The sequence below is a fragment of the Neodiprion pinetum genome, chromosome 4 (genome assembly GCF_021155775.2).
Source record: "Neodiprion pinetum isolate iyNeoPine1 chromosome 4, iyNeoPine1.2, whole genome shotgun sequence".
Classification (NCBI taxonomy): Eukaryota; Metazoa; Arthropoda; class Insecta; order Hymenoptera; family Diprionidae; genus Neodiprion; species Neodiprion pinetum.
In genome coordinates this window covers 39342519-39363604 of record NC_060235.2, presented here as the reverse complement: position 1 = coordinate 39363604, position 21086 = coordinate 39342519, and the positions used below count along the sequence as shown (strand labels likewise).

Sequence of the window (21086 nt, the reverse complement as noted above, 5' to 3'; positions counted from 1 at the left end):
TTCTTTTCTCACCATTATCCCTTAAGACGTTGGAAAACAGTTTTTCCAACTGTTAAATCAAAAGTTTGAGGAAATGTTTTTGTTCCTTGTTGAGTAAGAATAAATTACTTAGATCATAGAATTTAACTATAGGTGAATTAGACTTTGAATAACGTAGTAGAAAAGTTGAGGAAGAAAAAAACACTGCACCGATTAGACTCCTTGTTTTCGGAAATCCGAACCACAACTTGCGCTTGACTCGGAAGAAAAATTTTTCTGGATCTGTTTCTGACAGAAAAGATTTTATTTGAATACGAATACCTGCTTAATGTTTGACTTGGCGTAAACGGAGAAATTTTACTTGATTCGATCGAAATTTATTCCAATCCAATAAATTTTCATTTCGAGCGTGAAAATTTTCCAACATCTGTCTGCAATTATAGTCTACGAGTTGTAATATAGTGAAGTTTTGAGGAGTGCACAGCAGGAAGCAGCCGCTGACCAAGAAGTCGAGGAATTCGCGCGAGATCCGCGTCGGCGTCGGTTAAGTCGAGGTGAATAATGTAGTTTAGTTCTCGTCCCGTGAATAACGCGAATTAGGTACGTAGTTACACGCGTAGTTGGTAGCATAGTTACATCTAGTTACGTTTAGCAGCATTCTGAGCACCCCAGACTTTCCGCCCAGCTAATGTTTCCCCCCATTCCTGCATTTGACCGTTGCTGCAGCAGGATATCGTGCCACCCCGTGCCAACCGTTAACCGTCTCAAATTAGCGAAACTTCTCTTCCAGATTCTCCCCTCGTCGTTTTCGACTTACTACCGCTCCGGTGTTTCGCCGAGTGATCGCTGAACCTTTACTTTTATACGACGAGACATTAAACACCCCGAGTTTTCTGTGAAACTCGTCGCTCAACGCCGGCTGATAGGCAACGAACTCTACGTTTCGTATCGTGCGTATATCGGAATGCAGGCGTGGTTGCCTATCTGCAGACGTGGTTGCCTATCTGCAGGCGCGGCTGCCTATCTGCAGGCGTTGCGGACGGTGAGTTTCACGTAAGATCTCCGATCTAAGTCGGAATTTTTATGCTGGAAAAAACCGTGAATTGATGTTTTCCGCGTTGAAAAGATGTGAGTTTTTTACGCCGGAGCTGTTGGCAGAATCGTTTATCAATCGCATTTGATCGTTTAATGATCTTGCAATTATTCTCCTCGTCCTGCAGGGCGGACGAAATTGGGGCGTGATTTTATCTATCGGTCCTGAGCTTGTTCAGCCGAAGTATTTCCGCGGCTGGTCGTTTCGAGCTGTTGCAGAGAAAGAGAGAGAGAGAGAGAGAGACAGAGAGAGAGTTGCGGACATCTCGGATTCCCTTGCGGTCAGACTCGTGCGATCAGTTATCTAAATTGCATCTCGTAGATGTCGGCGGGGGAAAAAAAAGGACCAGTTTTACCCGGTTTACCTCGGGGTTCTTGCGGACCAGCCCGCATACGGCCAATTTGGAATTCTCGCCTCGAATCGAACAGGAATAGAAATTCCTCTCTTCAAGGTGCGAGACCCAGCAAAAAACTCGATCGTGAGAAATCGACAGAAAATGAGCGCTTACTCTCCCTTCTCTATTTTCACTACGCTCACACCATATCCGCCAAACTTTTCCCTTTGTCGCTCAGAGCTTGCAGAGGAGAAACAAAAAATCATAATAGAACTATAGAACGAACAGAAAAGCCCAGATACCGTGGAAGAAGCTGATGCATAAAAAAAATTATCGAACAATAGAGTGAAATGTTTTTCAATCGATTGTCTATAAACAACTAACACTAAATTGTATACCGAGAGAAATTTTTATATTATTATTTTATATTATTTTCATTTTTTACCACAATCGAAAAATATAGTTCTACCACTACCAGAAAGTCTAGTATCCGTTTCCATTCTTTCTCGTTACGATCACTGTTACTATGTTTTCTTGCGACTGTCGCAAAAATTTAACGCTCGTGCAACGATAAATTGACGATAAAGTCTTATTAAACTAAAAAAGTAGAGTAAGCCTCAGAAACTGATTTTGCCTCGCAATAACCAAGAAAGGATCGACAATAGCGCAAAATGTTTAGGCGTACCTCGTTTCTCGTAATTCCAACAATATTCAAACAGTGTTTTTTAACGATACCTGTTTTACTCAATTTTTCTAGCTACTGTAACAAATGAAATTTTTCTCAGCGCAGTAGCATTCTCTGGAAAATTCTAATCTCCTTTCAAGTTTCGACTGCCTAATGTTCTGTAACCGGAAGCCGAGAGATATTTTAAATAAAATTACGTCGCGTCTATCGAATCGTTGGTTTCCCTCCCAAATTTGATTTTGCGAAAGGCGACGAAAGCACGCCAAAGCATACCTGCGCTTTCCGAGGCCGGGATGTCCGGGCAGGCTTGATACCGGAAGAGAAGTCTGCTGTCCTCGGTGCAGGTGTCGACGTTGCTCTGGGGGCTTGAACAAGTTTCGTGACCTCTGTTGTAGGAGAAGGTCATGGGCCCTCGAAAAGGGCAGGGCACTGCCTGCGCATCCTCGCGAAACATCGAGAAGAGCAGCGCGTCTCCTGTTATGTAAGAGCACAAGGACGCCAGGGAATTCCTACTGTGGCAAAACGCTGAAATGAGAATAACACAGCTGCTTTCATACCTCGCTCACGTATATATGTCATAAATTTTCACAAAACATACTATATATACATATATATATATAAATACATATATATATATATATATATATATATATATATATATATATATATATACACATACATACTATGTGGGTATATAAATATACTGTACAATGGAAACGTCTGCTCTGTGTTTCGTTATTATTATCACGATCAAGATAATAAAAATAATTGAGTAGCATTATTACACGGGCGTTACTGAAATAGAACGTCCCGTGATATTTCTTTTTTCGAAAAAACTTCACTGGTTTATTCGATAACTCATTTCTTCCGCAGGGTGAACGATAATTACAATGTTGATTTTAACAAACGGTGAAAAAACAATCGGAACAATGAAGTTTTAAGTACACAGTTACGGAGGATTTCAACGTTTCGTTTTTGTACAGATTTGAGGCGATGAAGAAGATTTCGAACGAAATTTTATCCAACGCAGCCTGTAATTTAGTGTCATGGGAATTAATCGAGAAGACCTGAGAAATTTTGAAAAGCGTGTATAGAACGTTTCATTCATTTTTTTAAAATGATATTTGGTGAAACAAATGAAAGTACCGAATAACGTCCGTGTTTAGCTGAAGGTGATCGTTGTGTTCTCTCTCAAAACGTAAAAAAGGAAAAAAAATTATGATTTTATCATAAAATCCTTTCGCAATTTAGAACATTAAAAATTCTCGCAGTGAATACAATTAAGAAACAAAGCATATCGAAATTACGTTTTGAATAGCCTACGAAAATTCGTTTAATTCGTACGAGTCAAATTCTGGTATTGTTTCGAAAAAGCGATCATTTCATTTTATCGCTAAAAAATCAAATGATAATTCCTTCGTATTATACTGAACGCTGTGATTACTCTCGCATCTTTAGAAGTCTAATTCCCATTCAAAAATCCTCTGTGATCGATCGTACCTCGATTTGAAAATTGAAAAAGGAAAAACTAAATAAAACAAAAAAAAAAAAAAAAATTTGTTTTGTCGGAGCGTTTCAACGTCCGACGCATCGTGTATAATTTTTGTATGCACGATATTACATGCGCATCGTGCGTGCGATGCATCCGTGAATTCCGTAGGGAATGGAAGGGCGATACAAGAACATCGTGTAAGAGCGATGTGATTTAAAAACTATTAGTATACACCGTGTCGGTGAAAAAGCACAATATTATGTCCCCCCCCTCTTTCACCCCTGCCGACGTTGCACCGGCGACGTATTCTACGGACACGAATCCACCCCCTTTTCCCACCCCCTCAGCCGCGGTGGCTGCGGTGCGACACTATGCAGATTAAAATTCGATAAAAACACCCGACTTTGACAAATCGTCGAAAAATGCAGGCCAGAGGTGGAAACCGCGTTCGCTTCGTTTCTGTACTCGGTTGGTTTTATACATCTGCTGCTCCGTACATCTGCGTCGCCGTTATTTTTTTACTAAATTCACCTTGCAATATCTCCTTGGTATGGGAATGAAGAAGAAATTGATAAATAAAATTGAAAGGAATGTAAATACAATTAAACGAGAAAGAATAACGGTAATCGGCAGTGAAAAAGTAAATTTGCGCCGGTTTTGTTAATTTTTTTGTTTTTGTTTCATCGAAATATGCTTGTCAAATATATAATGCTTTGTAATTCGATTCAACGTCTTCGCGTTGTTGCGAAAAATTCATCCGATGTAATAATTAATTCGACAATATTGTTTGTTCCGTGTTGAATTATTGTACGATTGTAACAGTCGTGAATTTTCATTGAAAAAGATGAATAGAAAAGTATAGCGGTGGCTTTTCGTTATTAAGAGTTGTGATTTTATACGCTGCACCGAATTTACTTCCTTCGATCTTCGACAGATTTTAATTAATCGTTTGTTACAATTTTTTTTTTTTCTTACATCGAAGCGGACGTCAATCTTTTTCAACTCACTTTTCCATGTCCATAACATATTTTCGCATCGATCAGGTTTATATAAACGGCAGAAGAAAAAAAAAAAAAAAAACTCCAGCCATTAATTAATTTACAATTTCGTACAGCATAATTATAATTATAAACTTGTAAGTAAGCAGCAGACCATCAAACAAGATTTTTTTTGCAAGTGTATATTATACCGTACAAGCATAAAAAAAATTTACTCCAAATTCTCATTTCCCATTTTATCACTACGGTATATTTCTGGAATAACAATTATCATTGGATAATTACTTCGAAATTGAATCGCGTTCATTTTCGTTAAAATTCGAACGTATATGATAAGTTTCCAAGTGTAAACCGGCGTCGTGTAAATAATTGAAAAAATCCCGAGGCTCGTTTATCGCGCGGCAGGTTTTCGCATGTACGTGTGTATGTACATATATTCATATATATATATGTATATACACGTGCCTATATGTTAAAGGTTCGCGGTTTTTGCGGCCAGCGTATTACTGCACACATCCTGGAACCGCGCGCGGTTTTTCTCTATCAAAACTGGGTAGAAAAAGCGACGTCGGGCAGCTTATATCAGAGGGTGGATTTTTCCCTGGTATGTAATTCGTTACATTATTCCGTGTTATGTACACGTGAGATTTTGTTTGCAGGAAGCAGCATATTACGCACGCAAAGGGAAAAACTGATTGCTCCCTTCGGAATGAAATTAAACGCCCGTTATCCTTTCACGCTTTGCCCTTTGCAGGATATTCCCTCCCTCCCTTCCATCCTTCAGTCGTCAAATTTGCTCGTTCCAATACTGACGCGCCCTTCGGACTTTCACCCTGCATTCGTAATCACGCTTCGACATTGTTTTTTTTTAACAATATACCGATGCAACACGGTTTTCAAGGGATGGAAATGGGAGCGGGAATCTCTGCTGCTGAATTTTGATACCCGTTTGCCGCCAATCGATGGGCAATTTACACGGATTGATTGATTTCGGTGTCGTTATAGTCGTGGGGCGGGGTTGAAGTTCCGAATTTTAAGAGTTCTGACAGCGCCTGAGTCAGAATTATTTGACGGTGAAACTTGGAAGTAATAAAATTGAACTTTGAAGAAACAACAAAGATTCGAATGGTCGAAAGCTAATGGCTCAGAGTTCCAGAATGCAAGATTTCGAAAATTCAAGTTACGATAGAGAAAAATTTTGAAAAATAAAGTTTCGTTGGAGCAAAATTCCGAAAATTGAAATATACTCGCACAGCGTAGTTTGCTCAACGAGTGGGTGTGTAAAGTCAGAAAAATCAAAAATCTAAACGACCAGGATTACGAACGCAAATATACCGAAAATCCAAAACAAAGAAAGATCTAAGTGGTGAAATTTCATCAAGCCATAAATTCACACAACCGAAAATCTTCGATCATTCGGAATTTCGATGTTTCAGATTCTTAAACTTTCTCACTTTCGCACTTTTGGAACGTTGAGCGTCGACCTCCGGAGCTTTTGAGACTTCGATGTTTCGTCAAAATTTGATTTCCTTACTTCAAGTTTCGCCACCGAATAATTTGGAATTTGGCACTTTGAGAACTTTTCAAATTCGGAATTTCAACCCCGCTCCATAGTCGAATCTTCCCCCCTGTGTCTTAATCTACTCTAATTAATCTATGTACGTTAAACTCGACTCAGACTCACTTTCTTTGTACTGCAGGACGTTCGGGTGCTTTTCGTGTATCACGACGCAGCGATAACACGATTTTCTGCAACAAAACAAAGAGCAATTTTTACTATTCCTGTAGCTTAAACGACGAATTAAGAGTCATTGATTATTTCTGACGAGTCAATTTTCACTGAACTATACAACTAGAGTAAATAAACTTATAAAAAATGTTATCAACTATTTCTATGAGTTTCGAACGAAATTAGAATATCAAACAAACTCGATCGACTTTCGTTTCATACGTTTAGGAAAAATACTCTCTCATTCATGGTGAACAAAATTTGTTATAAAGAAGATAAATAGATTGCAATATGTCCCGATTAATCTCCTTTTGCTAAGTATTAATAAAAAAATTAGTACAACGTAATAATTAATTTCCTCTTTCCTGTAAGCCGAGAAAAAATGACTATTTCAAAATTTCCTTTCCCTATCTTCCAACGAGCAATGAAATACGTCAGAAATCTACTTACTGAAATCAAATCAATGAACGTAAATATCTTACGCGTCATAGGTTGAACAGACAAGCGAAGAGTAATAAAGCATTCCAGACTTATCGAGCGGTTTGATTATCCGCAGTTTTCACACGAATTCCAATACCTTAAATATCGCTTAAAAATCGACTTACTCGTCGACGAGGAGGAACTTGTCACCTTCGTTGTGGAGGCAGCGTCCCTTGCTTGAAAAAATGTTCCTCGATACGGTGATGGGTTGATAAACGCCGCTTTGGAACCAGCTGCCCTCCCATCGCGACGGAAAAGTGCATTCTGTAAAATCGATACGTATAAACTATATTACACAACACAGAGACCGGAGGGTTTTAAGCCGAAGCTAAAAGCGCTCTGCATTTTTAATGGCAACGTATTGAAATCGAGAATTGCGAATTTCTTCGGGGGAATTAAATTTCCATATTGAGGTACGAAATTCGCGAGATTTTGTAAACGTTAAATTGTCACTGTTATTATTGTACATAGTTTGGCCTGGTTTGGGTTTCAATCGAATTTCGTTCGCGTTTTCAAATATCGCCGTGATATTCCATCGTTAAACGATATTACTCCAAATATTGAATATAATTGATACCTCGGCCGCATTCGGGTATTACCTTTCAGTCTAGTTAATATCACCGTATTTTCATTACTTTCTATTGCGTCAATTCTGCGGTGACGTTTATCCACCTACAAAGGTACAAAATGCACAAAAACTGCTTCCACGAATACGAAATTGATTCGTTGCATTGCAGATACGCCGGAAAAACAGTCTTTTCGCGACATTTTTTATCATCATGCGAAGGGAAGGGTCTGTCGGAAAATGGTACGTGGTAAAAAATTTGAACCGATTTGTCAGCCGGATGAAAAAGTTTTAAAAACAAAATTAGATGAAAATATTTCTAAAATGGAAATAAATTTACACATTTTTTAGATAAATACGTAAACTTTGAATAACGTGAACGTTTATTTAGAAAAAGTACATACGTCTGATAATAAAGCATCGGAAATCAATTTATTTCCGGTATAAACGAAAGTTCAAATTGAACGAGACGCGGCAATTTTTCACGCCCATTATTTGATTGTAAAATCCTTTATTATTTATACGTATATTATACTTTCAATTTACGAGGTTATAGACATATATTTCTGTTTCAGCCTTATCGGTGGTGATAAATTGAGCGATGTTGAAGAGGCCAGAGGACAAGACGTTAATCTATTCGGGGCGGTTTTAATTCTGCGGAAAAAACAAATTCCGGTATGACGGTGACTTCGTATTACACATGGAAAAAGAGAAGAGAGGCTCCACGATTCTACTCGTCTATATTACGTATACAAACGATCCGATGTCACGCGACGAGATTCTGTGTCACAGAAGCAAACAGCGATTCCAAAGGCGAAAAATAAAGGGGTTGTAGATACGAAACAACGACTCGGCGGGTGGTTTTTTTCCCCTATTGTTCTATTCTCGATCTCCGATCTTCAATCCTTACGGCTATAATTTCGGAACTACGCCATTCTTATCACCGATATTATTTTGATGACGCTGGTTGTAAAAGTCACCGCTAGAAGTGCTCATGGCGATCCATTTCCTTTTGTTTATCGAAATGTTTACACGCATACCGAAAGAAAAACAAGAATATTGACCGGGCGTTGTTTTTTCACTTAAAATCATTGGTACACCTTATTTGATTTTCATTGCAGACTCGGCAATAAAACGGATTCTTTTGTAGTTGAAATGAATCGCGTCTGAAGCCATAAAAAATTCATCGACATCGCTCTCGATATTTATAAATAATTGACCAGTTAAATAAAAAATTTGAAAATAATGCAGAGTACCGTTTCAGAGTTGAAAAAATGGCAGAAGAAAGAATTTTGCTACAAATTGAAAATTAGTCAGGCTCGTACGTCGATCGGTTTCGCGTGAAATTCTCCGTTTACGTGAAAGAAGGAAGGAAAAAATCATACGACAAAAAAAAAAAAAAAAAAAAAAAACACAAATAGCCGCATGAAATGGGCGAATTTGGTAATTCCATCATCAGCCACTTGCGTGCGTGTGACAGAAATTCGAGTCATCGATCGGCTGCACGAATGCTGCAGGGCGACATATTTTTGCAATCAAAATCCTCCCCCTTCCATCCCTTAACCGAATTTCTCGTCTCTTTTCCGGGATGCGGTTGCCGCTGCAATAGGCGGGCGAAAATCGGGAAACTCACGACTTGATCTCTTCCTTCGGGATCTGTAGCGACGAGGCGAGGCGAAAACGCTCCGGGGCCTCGTTACAAGGAAATTTGTAACCGCGACACGCGAATCTCACGCACTAGCTTCGAGGATCATCGAGGGACCGAAGGACCTTCCGAACCGCGATCCTAACCGCAAACGTATCCTGGCTTCCGTATCTTCGAACCCTCGACGATTCCTCCCGATTTTCGAGTGCCACCCTCGACGAGGGGTTGGCTAATTGAAATCTTCCTCCTTATTTTTTTCCTCGTTTTTCACCCATCCTTCCAGGAGTACGGAGGTATTTTTTGTCTATCGATAGATCTGCGTGGAAACGACATTTTACCACATGCTTGCAACGTATTCCGAACAAAGATTATCTTAGGTGATGAAATCTCGATACGTGAGAGAAAAATTGTTTGAATTGATTTTTTGGACATGCTTAAAAATATTCTAAACGGTTCTACATTTGTTATTGTCACTGAAATTCTGTTTTCTTTTCGTTTTTTTTTTTTTTTTCCTCAACAGACATTTTTCTTACTTTGAAAGAATCTGCTCATAGTTATGAACAGCCGAAACTTCTTCTGTCAGTTGAAACGAAGCTAATCCCTCCTCAATGTTTTAGACCGAAAAGTTGACGAATCGAAAAATCTTATGCAGAAGCTGCATGCTTCTTCACGGCTTGAATTTCATAAAACTTGACAAATACTTCGTCAAATTTTTTTAGTATTCTAAAGATATTATATACAAGTTTACCGAAATTTTATACATGGAATAAAAATGATCAGTAATTTTGCACAAAATGAAATTTTTTTTTGCTTATTTAGCTTCTACTGACCAATCGTATAGCTGTAGGTAAGAATAATAAAAATAATGAAAATTCTATACCGATGAAAAGATATATTCAATATATACATGTACTATGAGTATCGAATATCGTGAAATTCTTCTTCGTCTTATTAGCGATATATCTGCGGTGATATTTTTTTTTTTATTCATTCTGATCAATTAAGGTAAAAGCTCGCTGCAGTTATTTCGCGATGAGTATTAAAGTAAGCACGTCACGTTCCGAGCGGTGAATAAATGTCATTTATATATAAATAACAAGCAGAAAAGAAGCAGACTGCAGTTCGTGATGAAAAATAGGTATACATACGTCCGTACGAACAGCCAGACGTAAAGTTTGGTTCGAAATTTTTGATGAGAAAGAAATGGATCGTCGGGAACGTCGACGTCTGTCCGACTGTCCGTACGTCTCACCGCTTCAAACGAGGCGAACAGGCAGAAGAAGGGTGAGTTAAAAACTGACGAGAGCTGCGGGGGGAGACAGAGAGAGAGAGAGAGAGAGTGAGAGAGAAAGAGAGAAGGAATAGAGACGGATATGAGGCGCGGGGGGAAAACGGTGGGCATTTTGACATTTGATACGGGGGAAGAGCAGAAGTGGAAGACGTCACTGCAGCGGCGAACAGCCACGGACTGCCTGTCACTTGTCAGCGTAAAAATTTTTACAACGAGAACAAGAAAGAAAGAAAGAAAGAAAGAAAGAAAGAAAGAATATAGGAAAAATAGGAAAAGAAGGGGTACGGGCAGATGGGCGGTGAGAGGGTGGCGTTGGAAAAAAATTTCATATTTCGCACTCACAATCAGTTTTCTCCAACATCGGCCCTCAGGACGATCGTAGACGTTGATTGAATACTTTATGAGACCGCGGGGAGGGGAACAAAAATCCGACATTTGTTCCCTGTAAGATTTCAACGTCTGATATTATGACGCGACGTCGACGTCGACCCCGTTCGTATCCGGTGATCGATGCGATATTGATTGAAACGCAATTAACCACAGTTGGAACAATGTCGTTTGTCGTACGATAACTAGAGTATTATTGAAATAAATTAGTAACATCGTTGAAATAACCGTTCGAATATTGATGGAATTAGAAAAAAAATATTGTACAAGTTACCGTTGAGTGTTGGGTAATTTTAGTCTCATTGAAACGGTGAATATGTTAGCTTATTTCGCTAAATTATTTTCAGTAAAGCTTGAGGATTTCGCGCCTGCAATTTATCATATAGAAAATATGACAAGAGCGATCGTAATCGGAACGAATATATAGTAACACATGCTAGATTTTTTTGGTTACAATTAAGAGAAAAAAAATTTATAAATTTCCATTTTTTTTTTTTTTTTTTTCTACCCAGAATTATGTTACTCGGTTACGTTGAGAAGTACAGTAATAAAGTCTGTAAGTTTTTCCCGTGTTATTTTAAACGCACAGCGAGAAAATATCACGGATATTCAATCGGATTTCAAACTTCCCTCCCTTTCCCGCGCTACTTCGATATCGACGCGCCATTCGCCAGTGTTAAATTACGTCGCGTAACAGCTGATCGCGCGAATAAGGTTCTGGACGGTTCCTCGGGGACCGAACGTTGCGCGCTTGATCTCCGATCGGATTAACGTCCGTGACGAAGGCTCGGTTGATTAGATGGTTTCAACGACGTTGCAAAATACTTCGCTTCCATCAATTTTATACCTTCACGTTCGCAGAAACTTTCGAAATTCGACAGTGTTCCCGATGTTTTCGTTTCGGCCCGGTGAAGAGAGCGAGAGAGATAATAAAGTGGGGAAATTAATCCTGCATTTGAATGTTGAATTTTTAAAACGATGTGAGAAAAAAAAAAAAAAATTGAAAAAACGAAACTTGCGCACTGCAAATAAAATTTATAAATCGCAAATTATTCAAACAGGAATTCGACGTGAAAATTGAAAGTGAGAAATGAGTGTTGGAGAAGAAGTGATAGTGTTCCAATATAAAAAAAAGAAGAAAAAAAAAAAATCACTGACATTCCAAAGTTAGAATGTGGAAAATTTGAGGGAACAATTCATACGACTTTACACAAAAGTTGATATGATTTGACTGGTTTTCTGCATTGACTGCGTCCTGGAAGTCCACGTTGGCGAAAAGCGAAGAAAAGAGAAACAGAGAGAGAGAGAGAGAGAGAGAGAGAGAAAGAGAAAGAAAGGGAGACAGTGAGAGTGGAAAGTGCTCGGAAAACGAAGAAGAAAATGGAGATTTTGCACTCAGCGAAATAGCCAAACCAAGTGCCGTATCAGTCAGAGTAACATTTATAGATTATTTCGACGCGCATCGTCTCCCCAATCAATTTCTTATGCCTTCCGCCACTCGGCGAGAGAAAGAAAGAGTGAGAGTGAAAGAGAGAGAGAGAGAGAGAGAGAGAGAGAGAGAGGGGGGGTGGCCCCAAAATCCAGTGACGTACCGATGTGTACGCTTCTGATTCCCCGGGGAGAAACGAGGGCCATTTTACGGGCCATTTCACACCGTGACGTCATCATCGAAAACAAACGAACTTGTCTGGGGGGAAAAAAAATTGCCCCATGCCCAGATCTCGCGTTACGTACAATTGCTATAGATGTATAGATCGTGTTTTCCGCCCTGTCGGCGAATTTTCAAACCGGTAAACGGGGCGATCGGTTTTTTGCGGATTAACACTTTCAATCCGTATAAAGCGTGGTCTGAAAAAAAAAAATTTCAGGACATATCCGCCTCCGGAATTAGAAAACACTGAGTAGGTTGTAAGAAAAGCTGATGTTAACGTCGACACTTTGTTTGAAATTGCTTCGGAATTGTTGAAAATTTTGTAGATTCGTTCAATTTCACTCTGAAACGGCTGTTTTCTAAACATTCATAGATACACTTCTTTCCAATTGGTATGATAGAATATTCGATTTTACAACGAATAGCGGTATTGACTTGGTGAAAACGAAAAAGAAAATCCGTCGCAGTGTCTTGGTCAACGATTTTGAAAGGATTTGAAACGAAGAATCGATGTCTGAGCGTTTTCTTACAATACCAGTATCAACTATTTTTGTATCGTTGATGAGATCTTCGTAGCTTGAGAATATACAGATAAACAATTTCATCAATACACTCAACGTAGCGATCAGTTGAATCTAATTAATATAGACAAAAATCCATTATCCGAGTAAAGTGTCAATCAATAGTATTAAATAGAGAGTCGAAAGTACGAATAACTTAAAGAATTGAATATATAAAAATGCGAAACGTGTCAGCCGTCGTTCCGTCGGCACAAAAACTGTAAAGAAACGAGCGACGGCGGAAAATTTATACGCACACACGCGCGCGTTAAAAAATTGTACGGACAGACGTTGATTTTAAATTCAATACTTTTGATTGGTTGAACGACGTTGAACATTACGCGGTGCTATTCGAGTCTCAACTCCTCAGGGAGCGTCTGTCTCGATTATAAAGTCATTTTCCATTTTCTTTCTCACATCCGGGGCTTGAAAATACCGTGTATCCAGGGTTGTATTCCCCCCCCCCCTCTCATTATCGCCCGTTCATTTATTCATCAAGAATTTTCCCCCCAGATACTTTATACACAAATGACTAGTTACTTCGTGCCTACGAGAAATACGCGAGCCGGATCACATAAGCGTGGAAATTCCCTTCGTTGAGGGTTATCAGGACGAGGAGTTGACAAGTTCGAGAGCTCTTTCAATTTATCTCGAATCCCTGAGAACGGTCTTCCCTTTATTCCTACCTTCCTCTCCTCTACCTCTCCTATATTCCACCCCTATGAGAATGTCCCTCGAAGCGTTTTCGCACAGGTGGCATCGCATCGCGACGGCTGCGTAGGTGCGCGTTATTCGTACCTCAGATATTTATTACAATTCTGTCACGTCGAGGGTGGAGGGAAAACGAACTCTCATACTCGTCGGGAAAAGCTGGCGGTTTGGGGGGGGGGGGGGGGGGGGGGTGGAAGCCCGGGGGCGGTGATATTTAAATATTTTTCTTCCTCGGCATATTTCCTTCTCCCCCCCCCCCCCACCGACCCCTCCTCCCCCCGCCCATCGTTTTCTTGTATTATACCAGACCGCAGCACGTATAACCGGCGGCTTCGCGTCCCTTCGCACCTCCGCTGGGGGCTCAAATTTTCATTTTTTATCGACTTACTGTCGAGTGGATGGTCTCCCGACATCCCTCCGCGATCACGTGCGCCGGCAAATCCACCCCATAGCGACGAATGATCATTATTCACCGGTCGATAAAGAAACCCTCCGCAATCGCGGCTCCTGGGACAGAAGAAATATTATAGAAAAGCGATACCGCAGAGGTCTAGGGTGGGTCACTGTTTTTAGAGAGGGTCTTCGATTTTTTATGAAAAATTTAACGCGAAGTTTTGTGGAAGGTTAACAATCGAAATCGTGTTTTCGGAAATGCGAAAACCCAGGGCGAAGAATCTTGAAACACCGTACATTGAGAAAAATTTTGTTTCTTGTAGTAACTGGAAAAATTGTGTAAAACAGGTATCGTTGAAAAAACTGTTTGAATATTGTTGGAATTACGAAAAACGAGGTACGCCTAAACATTTTGCGCTATTGTCGATTCTTTTTTGGTTATTGCAACGCTAAATCAGTTTGTGAGGTTTGCTCTACTTTTTTAGTTAAACAAGGCTTTAAGGTCAATTTATTCTTGCACCAGCATTAAATTTTCGCAACAGCTGCAAGAAAATATAGCAACAGCGATCGTAATGAGAAAGAATAGTGACGGATAATAGACTTTCCGGTAACAGCTAGAAAAATAATTTTCATTTTCTACCTAGAAGTTTATTTTTCGATAATGGTAAAAAATGAAAATAGTTGAGGACTGAGCGGTAACCGGGACTAAAAATTTCTCTCAGTTTAGGGTGAAAGACAGAAAAGTAATGATGGAGAATACGGTAGATGAATCTAGAAAGTTAAATCCAACAGAATCGAACAAATGCATTGGAGCATGGGATAATGTTGAAATTATGGATTTTTGATTTTTATATTTCGACTAGCTTAGATATATTTGATGACTTTCTACAATTATTGTTAGATATTTTTTATACAGGATTTTCATAGGCTGAAAAATTCGATTTGACTAGATTATTCGACAACAATTGACAAATTGTTGGAATTGGAAGAAAATGAGGCGCAAGTAATTATTCCATGTAATTATATCTGTAAATAAAAAATTTTCTTGTCATCGCAACATCAAATCCGTTTATTTAATGTTCAGTTTACTACAGTTTTCTCGCTAAACATTATTGCTTCATTATTACCAAATTATGGCAATTGTGAGAATAAAATATGGCAGGAATCACTATAACCGGAAAGAATAGTAACAAATAGTAGATTTTTTGATAGCAGTTATAAAACTCGTGTTTATTTTACACCCAGAACCTAGATTTTTTGGTAACGATAAGAAATAAGAACAGATAAACTAAAAATTTCGCTCCATGTATACCGGGACAATCTGTTGAAACTTGAAAATCAACCGCGCATGCGCGAGTTTTATCGGCTGTTCCTGCAGGCTGGCCAATCCGAATTTTCAGCTGTCGAACTCTTTCTGCCGGCGATGCAGTTGATACGAATTTTCGAGGTTAGAATCTCAAATAATCGAGGCAGCGACTCGGAAAGGTTTCGGAAGCGTTTGTTGTCGGGTCGGAAAGTTGATTCTTCGAAGAACGGTCGGAATTCAACGCTTACGCTCTTTGAAAATTCAAACGTAGACATTTCGCGTAGGTTGGCCCGCCTGCGTCGCGGACAAAAATATCGCTGCGGGAAGATTTGGCCGACCAATGAGATTTGATTATTTGGCGCACGCGCGGTTCATTTTTAAGTTTCAAGAGATGTCCCGGTATATTTGACTTCCTATACTTTGAATATCCGCGAATTAGATTTTCGCAGTATGGAAAATGAACCTTTCTACGAATTGGCCACTTGGCGAAAAGATCCCCCGCATTGCAGGCATCCGCGAACCATCAACAAAGTGTGCAAGGTACACACATAAGCGTGTATTATTATAGTGTGAGTGCGCGAGATAAATCCCGAGATATATTATCGAGGGTGGCTCGCTATTATGACGGAGGACCAATCTCGACTCTCGCTTGTTATTTGAGATAAGAAGAATATTTATTCGCCTAGGTATAATATATAAAGGTGGGCAGCTCGATATATCGGCAAAGTTTCTCCTGAGCGAACATATCTGGCGCTATTTGACCCTTGAACATCGGTCTTTTGATTTCGAGCCACCGTTATCCTCCATCCTCCCCCCGTTAATTTTTTCCCTCCCTGCACTTTCTCGCTTTCGGGAAAAACAGAAAAGGGAAAACAAAAAAACCAGCAGAATACCATCCAGCAGTCGTTCATCGCCACACGTCGTCGAACTCCAAGTTGTAATAAGAATAATCAAGGAAAAGAATCTGTATCATTCCCATGGCTCCACGAATGTGACGAAACAATTCGATGGCTTGGCTTCTCACTTCATCTGTATTATAAAATAAGCGGCTTCAGACTGGCCACGATCCAGCCTTTGTAATTCCCGTTCTTATTACACTGCAGGTTCCAGGTTCGTAGAGAAAGAAAAAAGAATAATATCCAATTCGAATTCCGAGCTAAAAATTAAGATTTGTAATTAACGATTTTAAAGCCCTAGGATACCATATTACATGAAAATATGACGATTTTTTTTTTAATTTCGAATCACTGTAACGGAACCACCGTTGCAAGTTTTGGAAAGTCCGACCTTGGATTCGTTATCGACGCCCCAAAAAACCTACCAATTACTACGAAAATCGGAATATTTTTAGTTTTTCTTCAGCCTATCGAATACACCAGATTTAAATTTTGCAAGTATGACTTTAGATTCGTGATTAGCGACCCAAAAAATCTCACGGTACTAATTTTCATTCAAATCCGTCCATCCATTCTCCAGATATCGTCGTATTTATTTGACTCGTTGAAATTTCGTTATTTAAATAATGGAAAAATACCGAACCGATCTTCGCAAAGATTCTCAAAACGCATTCCTTCGTTGCCCAGAAGATTCCACTTCAAATAATAACCCTCAACAACGGTATCAGGCAAACTTTTACGCACTCTCAGAAATCGCGCCATTTGCAAATACAATCAAAAATTTCAACGTGCAAAAACGTTGCAATCTTCGTTTTTCTTACGATAAAATTCAAAAATACGTTCAAGGTATTTTCTCACAGTAATAGGTACGAAAAAATTGTACTGAAAAACTTTTTCCACCGTTTCGTTTTTCGCAACGGTTAGTTTCCCTCCGTTTCTTTCCTATCCCCCTCCCCTGCGTTGCATATCTCTCTGATCTGTCTCCCCGCGTAATCTTCTTGTATCGAAAGTCGTAATCTCAAGTAGTCGCGGGGAACAGATCACGAGGCGCCATCTTGCATTATCATATCTCCCCGTCTGGCTGCTCCTTGTTTTTATTGTTTCTTTTATATCAAATCCCTCCCCCTTCCCTTCTTTTTTTTCACCCTTCAGCGTATTCTTTCGACTGTTGAAATGCCCGCGTTTATGCATTGGCCTCTCTCTCTCTCTCTCTCTTTCTCTCTGTATTTTCTCTTCTTTCTTCTTTCTTCTCTGTATTTCACTCTGTATATGTGAATATCGTTACGTTATAACATTTTTCATGTACGCAATGCACACGTACATGCTATGCGTGCGTATACATTACCGCCTCTAGTACCAATCAACGAAAGTTTCGTCGTTTATCCATGCATGCATCGCATACGTATACATATATGTACGCACATGATATATATATATATTTATATATATATATATATATATATGTTTACACCCTGCTGCGGTATTCATCGTAAAAGACGATATTTTTTTATTTGCCCCCTTCGTTTTGCTTCCTTTTTTCTTTTTTTTTCTTTTTCTTTTCTCTCTCTCTCTCTCTCTCTCTCTCTCTTCTTATTCGCACGGAGATTTAAACGTCAGGTTCTGCCAGGAGATAAAATTCGACGAGGGGTTGGGAATATTGTGTTGAGAAAATTCCATCGCGCATTCCCGCGTACGTGTTTGCGCGTACATATCTTTATTTTTTTTAAGCATCCTCGCGACGAAAAATCTTTAAAAAAAAAAAAAAAAAAAAAGAACGAAACGCATCGTCTCTCTATTTATTAACATTGTGTAACAGTACGAAATCCCGTCGTGTCTGTGTAAAATTTTCGTTTGACATTTGTCCAATCTATTGAAACAACACGGGTGTTAAATCGTAGATTGAAATGATTGAAATAGTGTTACGGAAATGGATCAGGTGTCTCTTCGGTATTTAAAAGTTCTAAAAAAAAAAAAAAAAAAAAAACAATGAAAAGGGGTTTTGGACACTTTGAAAACGGTCCAGAATCTAAGGTCAACACGTGTATTGCAGAGTTTCATTTTTGATGTTTGGAAAGGAAATTGTATCATTTGTCAAGGTTTATGCGTCTAATTGTGAAAAAAAAAAAAAAAAAAAAAATAGACAAAAAACACTGAATCGCCTTGCGTGCGGAGAAAAAACGAATGTGAGAAAAAGCGAAAAGCAGGTCTTAGCAACGTGGAACTTATTCACTCGCGTGATGATCGCGTTTCATCTCACGGAAATAAGGAACGTTGCGTGTCCGTGCGTGGGTGGATAAAAATTTTGGAACGTGATAGAAGGAGGTTGGCAGTAATGTCAGGGGATTCCCCGGGACTCTGTACAGTCTGGTCTAGTACCCGCGGAAATAGCACCGGCAAAAGAATAAGGGAATAAGAGAAAAGAGAAAAGAGATACGGTTCGAGGTTATAACAGTAGAAATGGAGTAAATCGCGTCCGGGCGATTCTACGGAGTAAATATAGTTGTAAATAATAAATAGGATCGTTGGACGTACGGTTGAAACGCACGCGAATTCGAGGGAAAAAGAAACGAGAGTTGAACAAGGGAAGGAAACGGCGAATTGCCGGAAAACGTCCGACAAATTATCTTCCATTGTTAAATTTATTTTTAGGTTCGCTTACTTTATTTATTTATTCATTTATTTATCCATTTACTTCTGGTGTAAACCGTATATAAAACGATGCTACCATATATATATTATATATATATACATGTATATATATATATATACGCGGACAATTACTCTTTGACCGCTTTTTGCACCCTTCGCTCTGATTTCTTCCTCTTCGATCGTCAGCATCGTCATTATTACTATTATTATATATGTATTCTCTTTGTGAATTCGTTTCGTCGAAAATTCAGAGTATATAAGATACGTAGGAGTCGATTGTAATCGTCGAATTAACCGGGTCGCTGAGCACCTACCCTTGTTCTTACTCTCCTCCTATCTCGTCTTTTCACCGTATTTCGTATTCCCTGCAGTAGCTTTATTTTCCTGTAAAAGACGATCCAAGTATGACGGAAAATTGTTCCATCGTTTCCGTTTTTTTTTTTTCTTTTTTTCTCTCCGTGTTATCTTTTATTCATAAGAAATTGTTATTTCGTCGAATGCATAAAAGAAAATTGATGTACAATCAAGGCTGTTAATTTATTTACAGGATATAAGTTGATAAGAGTAGAGAAACTGATATCGTTGACGTGAATAGCTGAATTTTGTGTACCTGTACATAATATATATATATATATATATATACCGAGTCTGGAATATCATAAAATTGGAATTCCACTTGAGATATAGGCATATTATATTTTTAGGTGCAGGATTTTAGAGATCGATAAATTTTTCAAATTTCATTCGTATCGGTAAAGTTAACGTACAAGGATTATAAAGACGACGGGAATATTTTACAGGGAAAAAACTTGACATGTTTCTTTCAACGGCAGCTATTTCTTTTACGCATAAACCAGAAAAGCAATAAAATAAATCGTCAATTTTTTCGAAAAGAAAAAAGAAAAAGAAAGGAAAAAAACACACACACACACACACATACCAAAGTAGTTCGCTTTCGGATATCGATAAAGATCCCATCCATTCTGAAACGTGAAAAAACTTTTTCGTCCTGCCTGAACGGCTCTGTACGTGTGTACAAAGCTACAGGGTGAGGGAGGGTGACTTGGGTTTGGGTTTGGGTTCAGGTTCGAGGGTGGCATTTGAAAAGAGAAGAGAGGAGAGAGAAGGCGAGTCGAGGCGGCGGTCTCGTTTAGCCTAAATGCTGATTTGAATAACGAAATACAAAGCTGGGAATAGCTTCTCTCCCATAGATCAATACCCGTGCCAAACTCTCTTCTCCACACTTCTCTAACTCACTCCACACACGTTCAAACACCGCTGATTATTCCTGAGAATTTTTACGGGGCCGAAGTTGGTAACGTTGTCGTAACACAACGTTGCGTGACAAAAAAAAAAATCACCATTTTCTTAATTTTACAGTAATCTTGAAGGAACTAGGATTTCGAAATAACATTGTGTTTTTTGTTTCATTACCGTTTATTACTGGATTTTAGATAATTCAAAAATTGATTTATTACGCTCTTTCATCAGCATGAATCGTTAAGATAATATTACTAGCTTCAATATACCGGGACAATCTCTTGAAACTTGAAAATGAACCGCGCATGCGCCAATTAATTAAATCTCATTGGTCGGCCAAATCTTCGCGCAGCGATATTTTAGTCCGCGACGCAGGCGGGCCAACCTACGCAAAATGTCGACGTTTGAATTTTCAAAGAGCGTAAGCATCGAATTCCGAGCGTTCTTCGAAGAATCAACTTTCCGACCCGACAACAAACGCTTCCGAAACCTTTCCGAGTCGCTGCCTCGATTATTTGAGATTCTAACCTCGAAAATTCGTATCAACCGCATCGCCGGCAGAAAGAGTTCGACAGCTGAAAACTCGGATTGGCAAGCCTGCGCGAAGAGCCGATAAAATTCGCGCATGCGCGGTTGATTTTCAAGTTTCAACGGATTGTCCGGATATGTGACGAATTCTTCAATCACGCAACACGTTCAGGATAAGCTCAAAGTCTCTGTGAAGTTAACGTTTCTTTCTACATACCTATTTTCGTACCAACATGATAAAAAATACCGCCGCTTTTCGCCGCAACGTCATCCGGTATTCTTTGCATTATACGCATACATCCTGCATGTATAATGTACATACGAAATGGGGAAATTTGGCGCTGCAGGCGCTGCACATATCCAGCAGCATCCTCTATTTACGTATAAATTTGGGAATATATTTGAGACGGCGGGTATTCGCCTGCGAAACTCTACCCGGTTATGCATGCCTGTA

General features: G+C 39.2%; 1 protein-coding gene across 7 annotated transcripts in view; it reads right to left on the bottom strand.

Annotated features, from left to right (window-relative positions):
- LOC124216896 (uncharacterized) overlaps positions 1-21086 on the bottom strand; it is a 176067-nt gene that overhangs the window by 28538 nt on the left and 126443 nt on the right. For all 7 annotated transcript variants that reach the window (XM_046621976.2, XM_046621973.2, XM_046621972.2 and 4 more), the window contains 3 exons: positions 6916-7054; positions 6266-6330; positions 2365-2616 (listed from right to left, as the gene is read on the bottom strand). In XM_046621976.2, coding sequence (XP_046477932.1) covers positions 2365-2616; positions 6266-6330; positions 6916-7054 — 456 coding nt within the window. The remainder of the gene's footprint in view (positions 1-2364; positions 2617-6265; positions 6331-6915; positions 7055-21086) is intronic.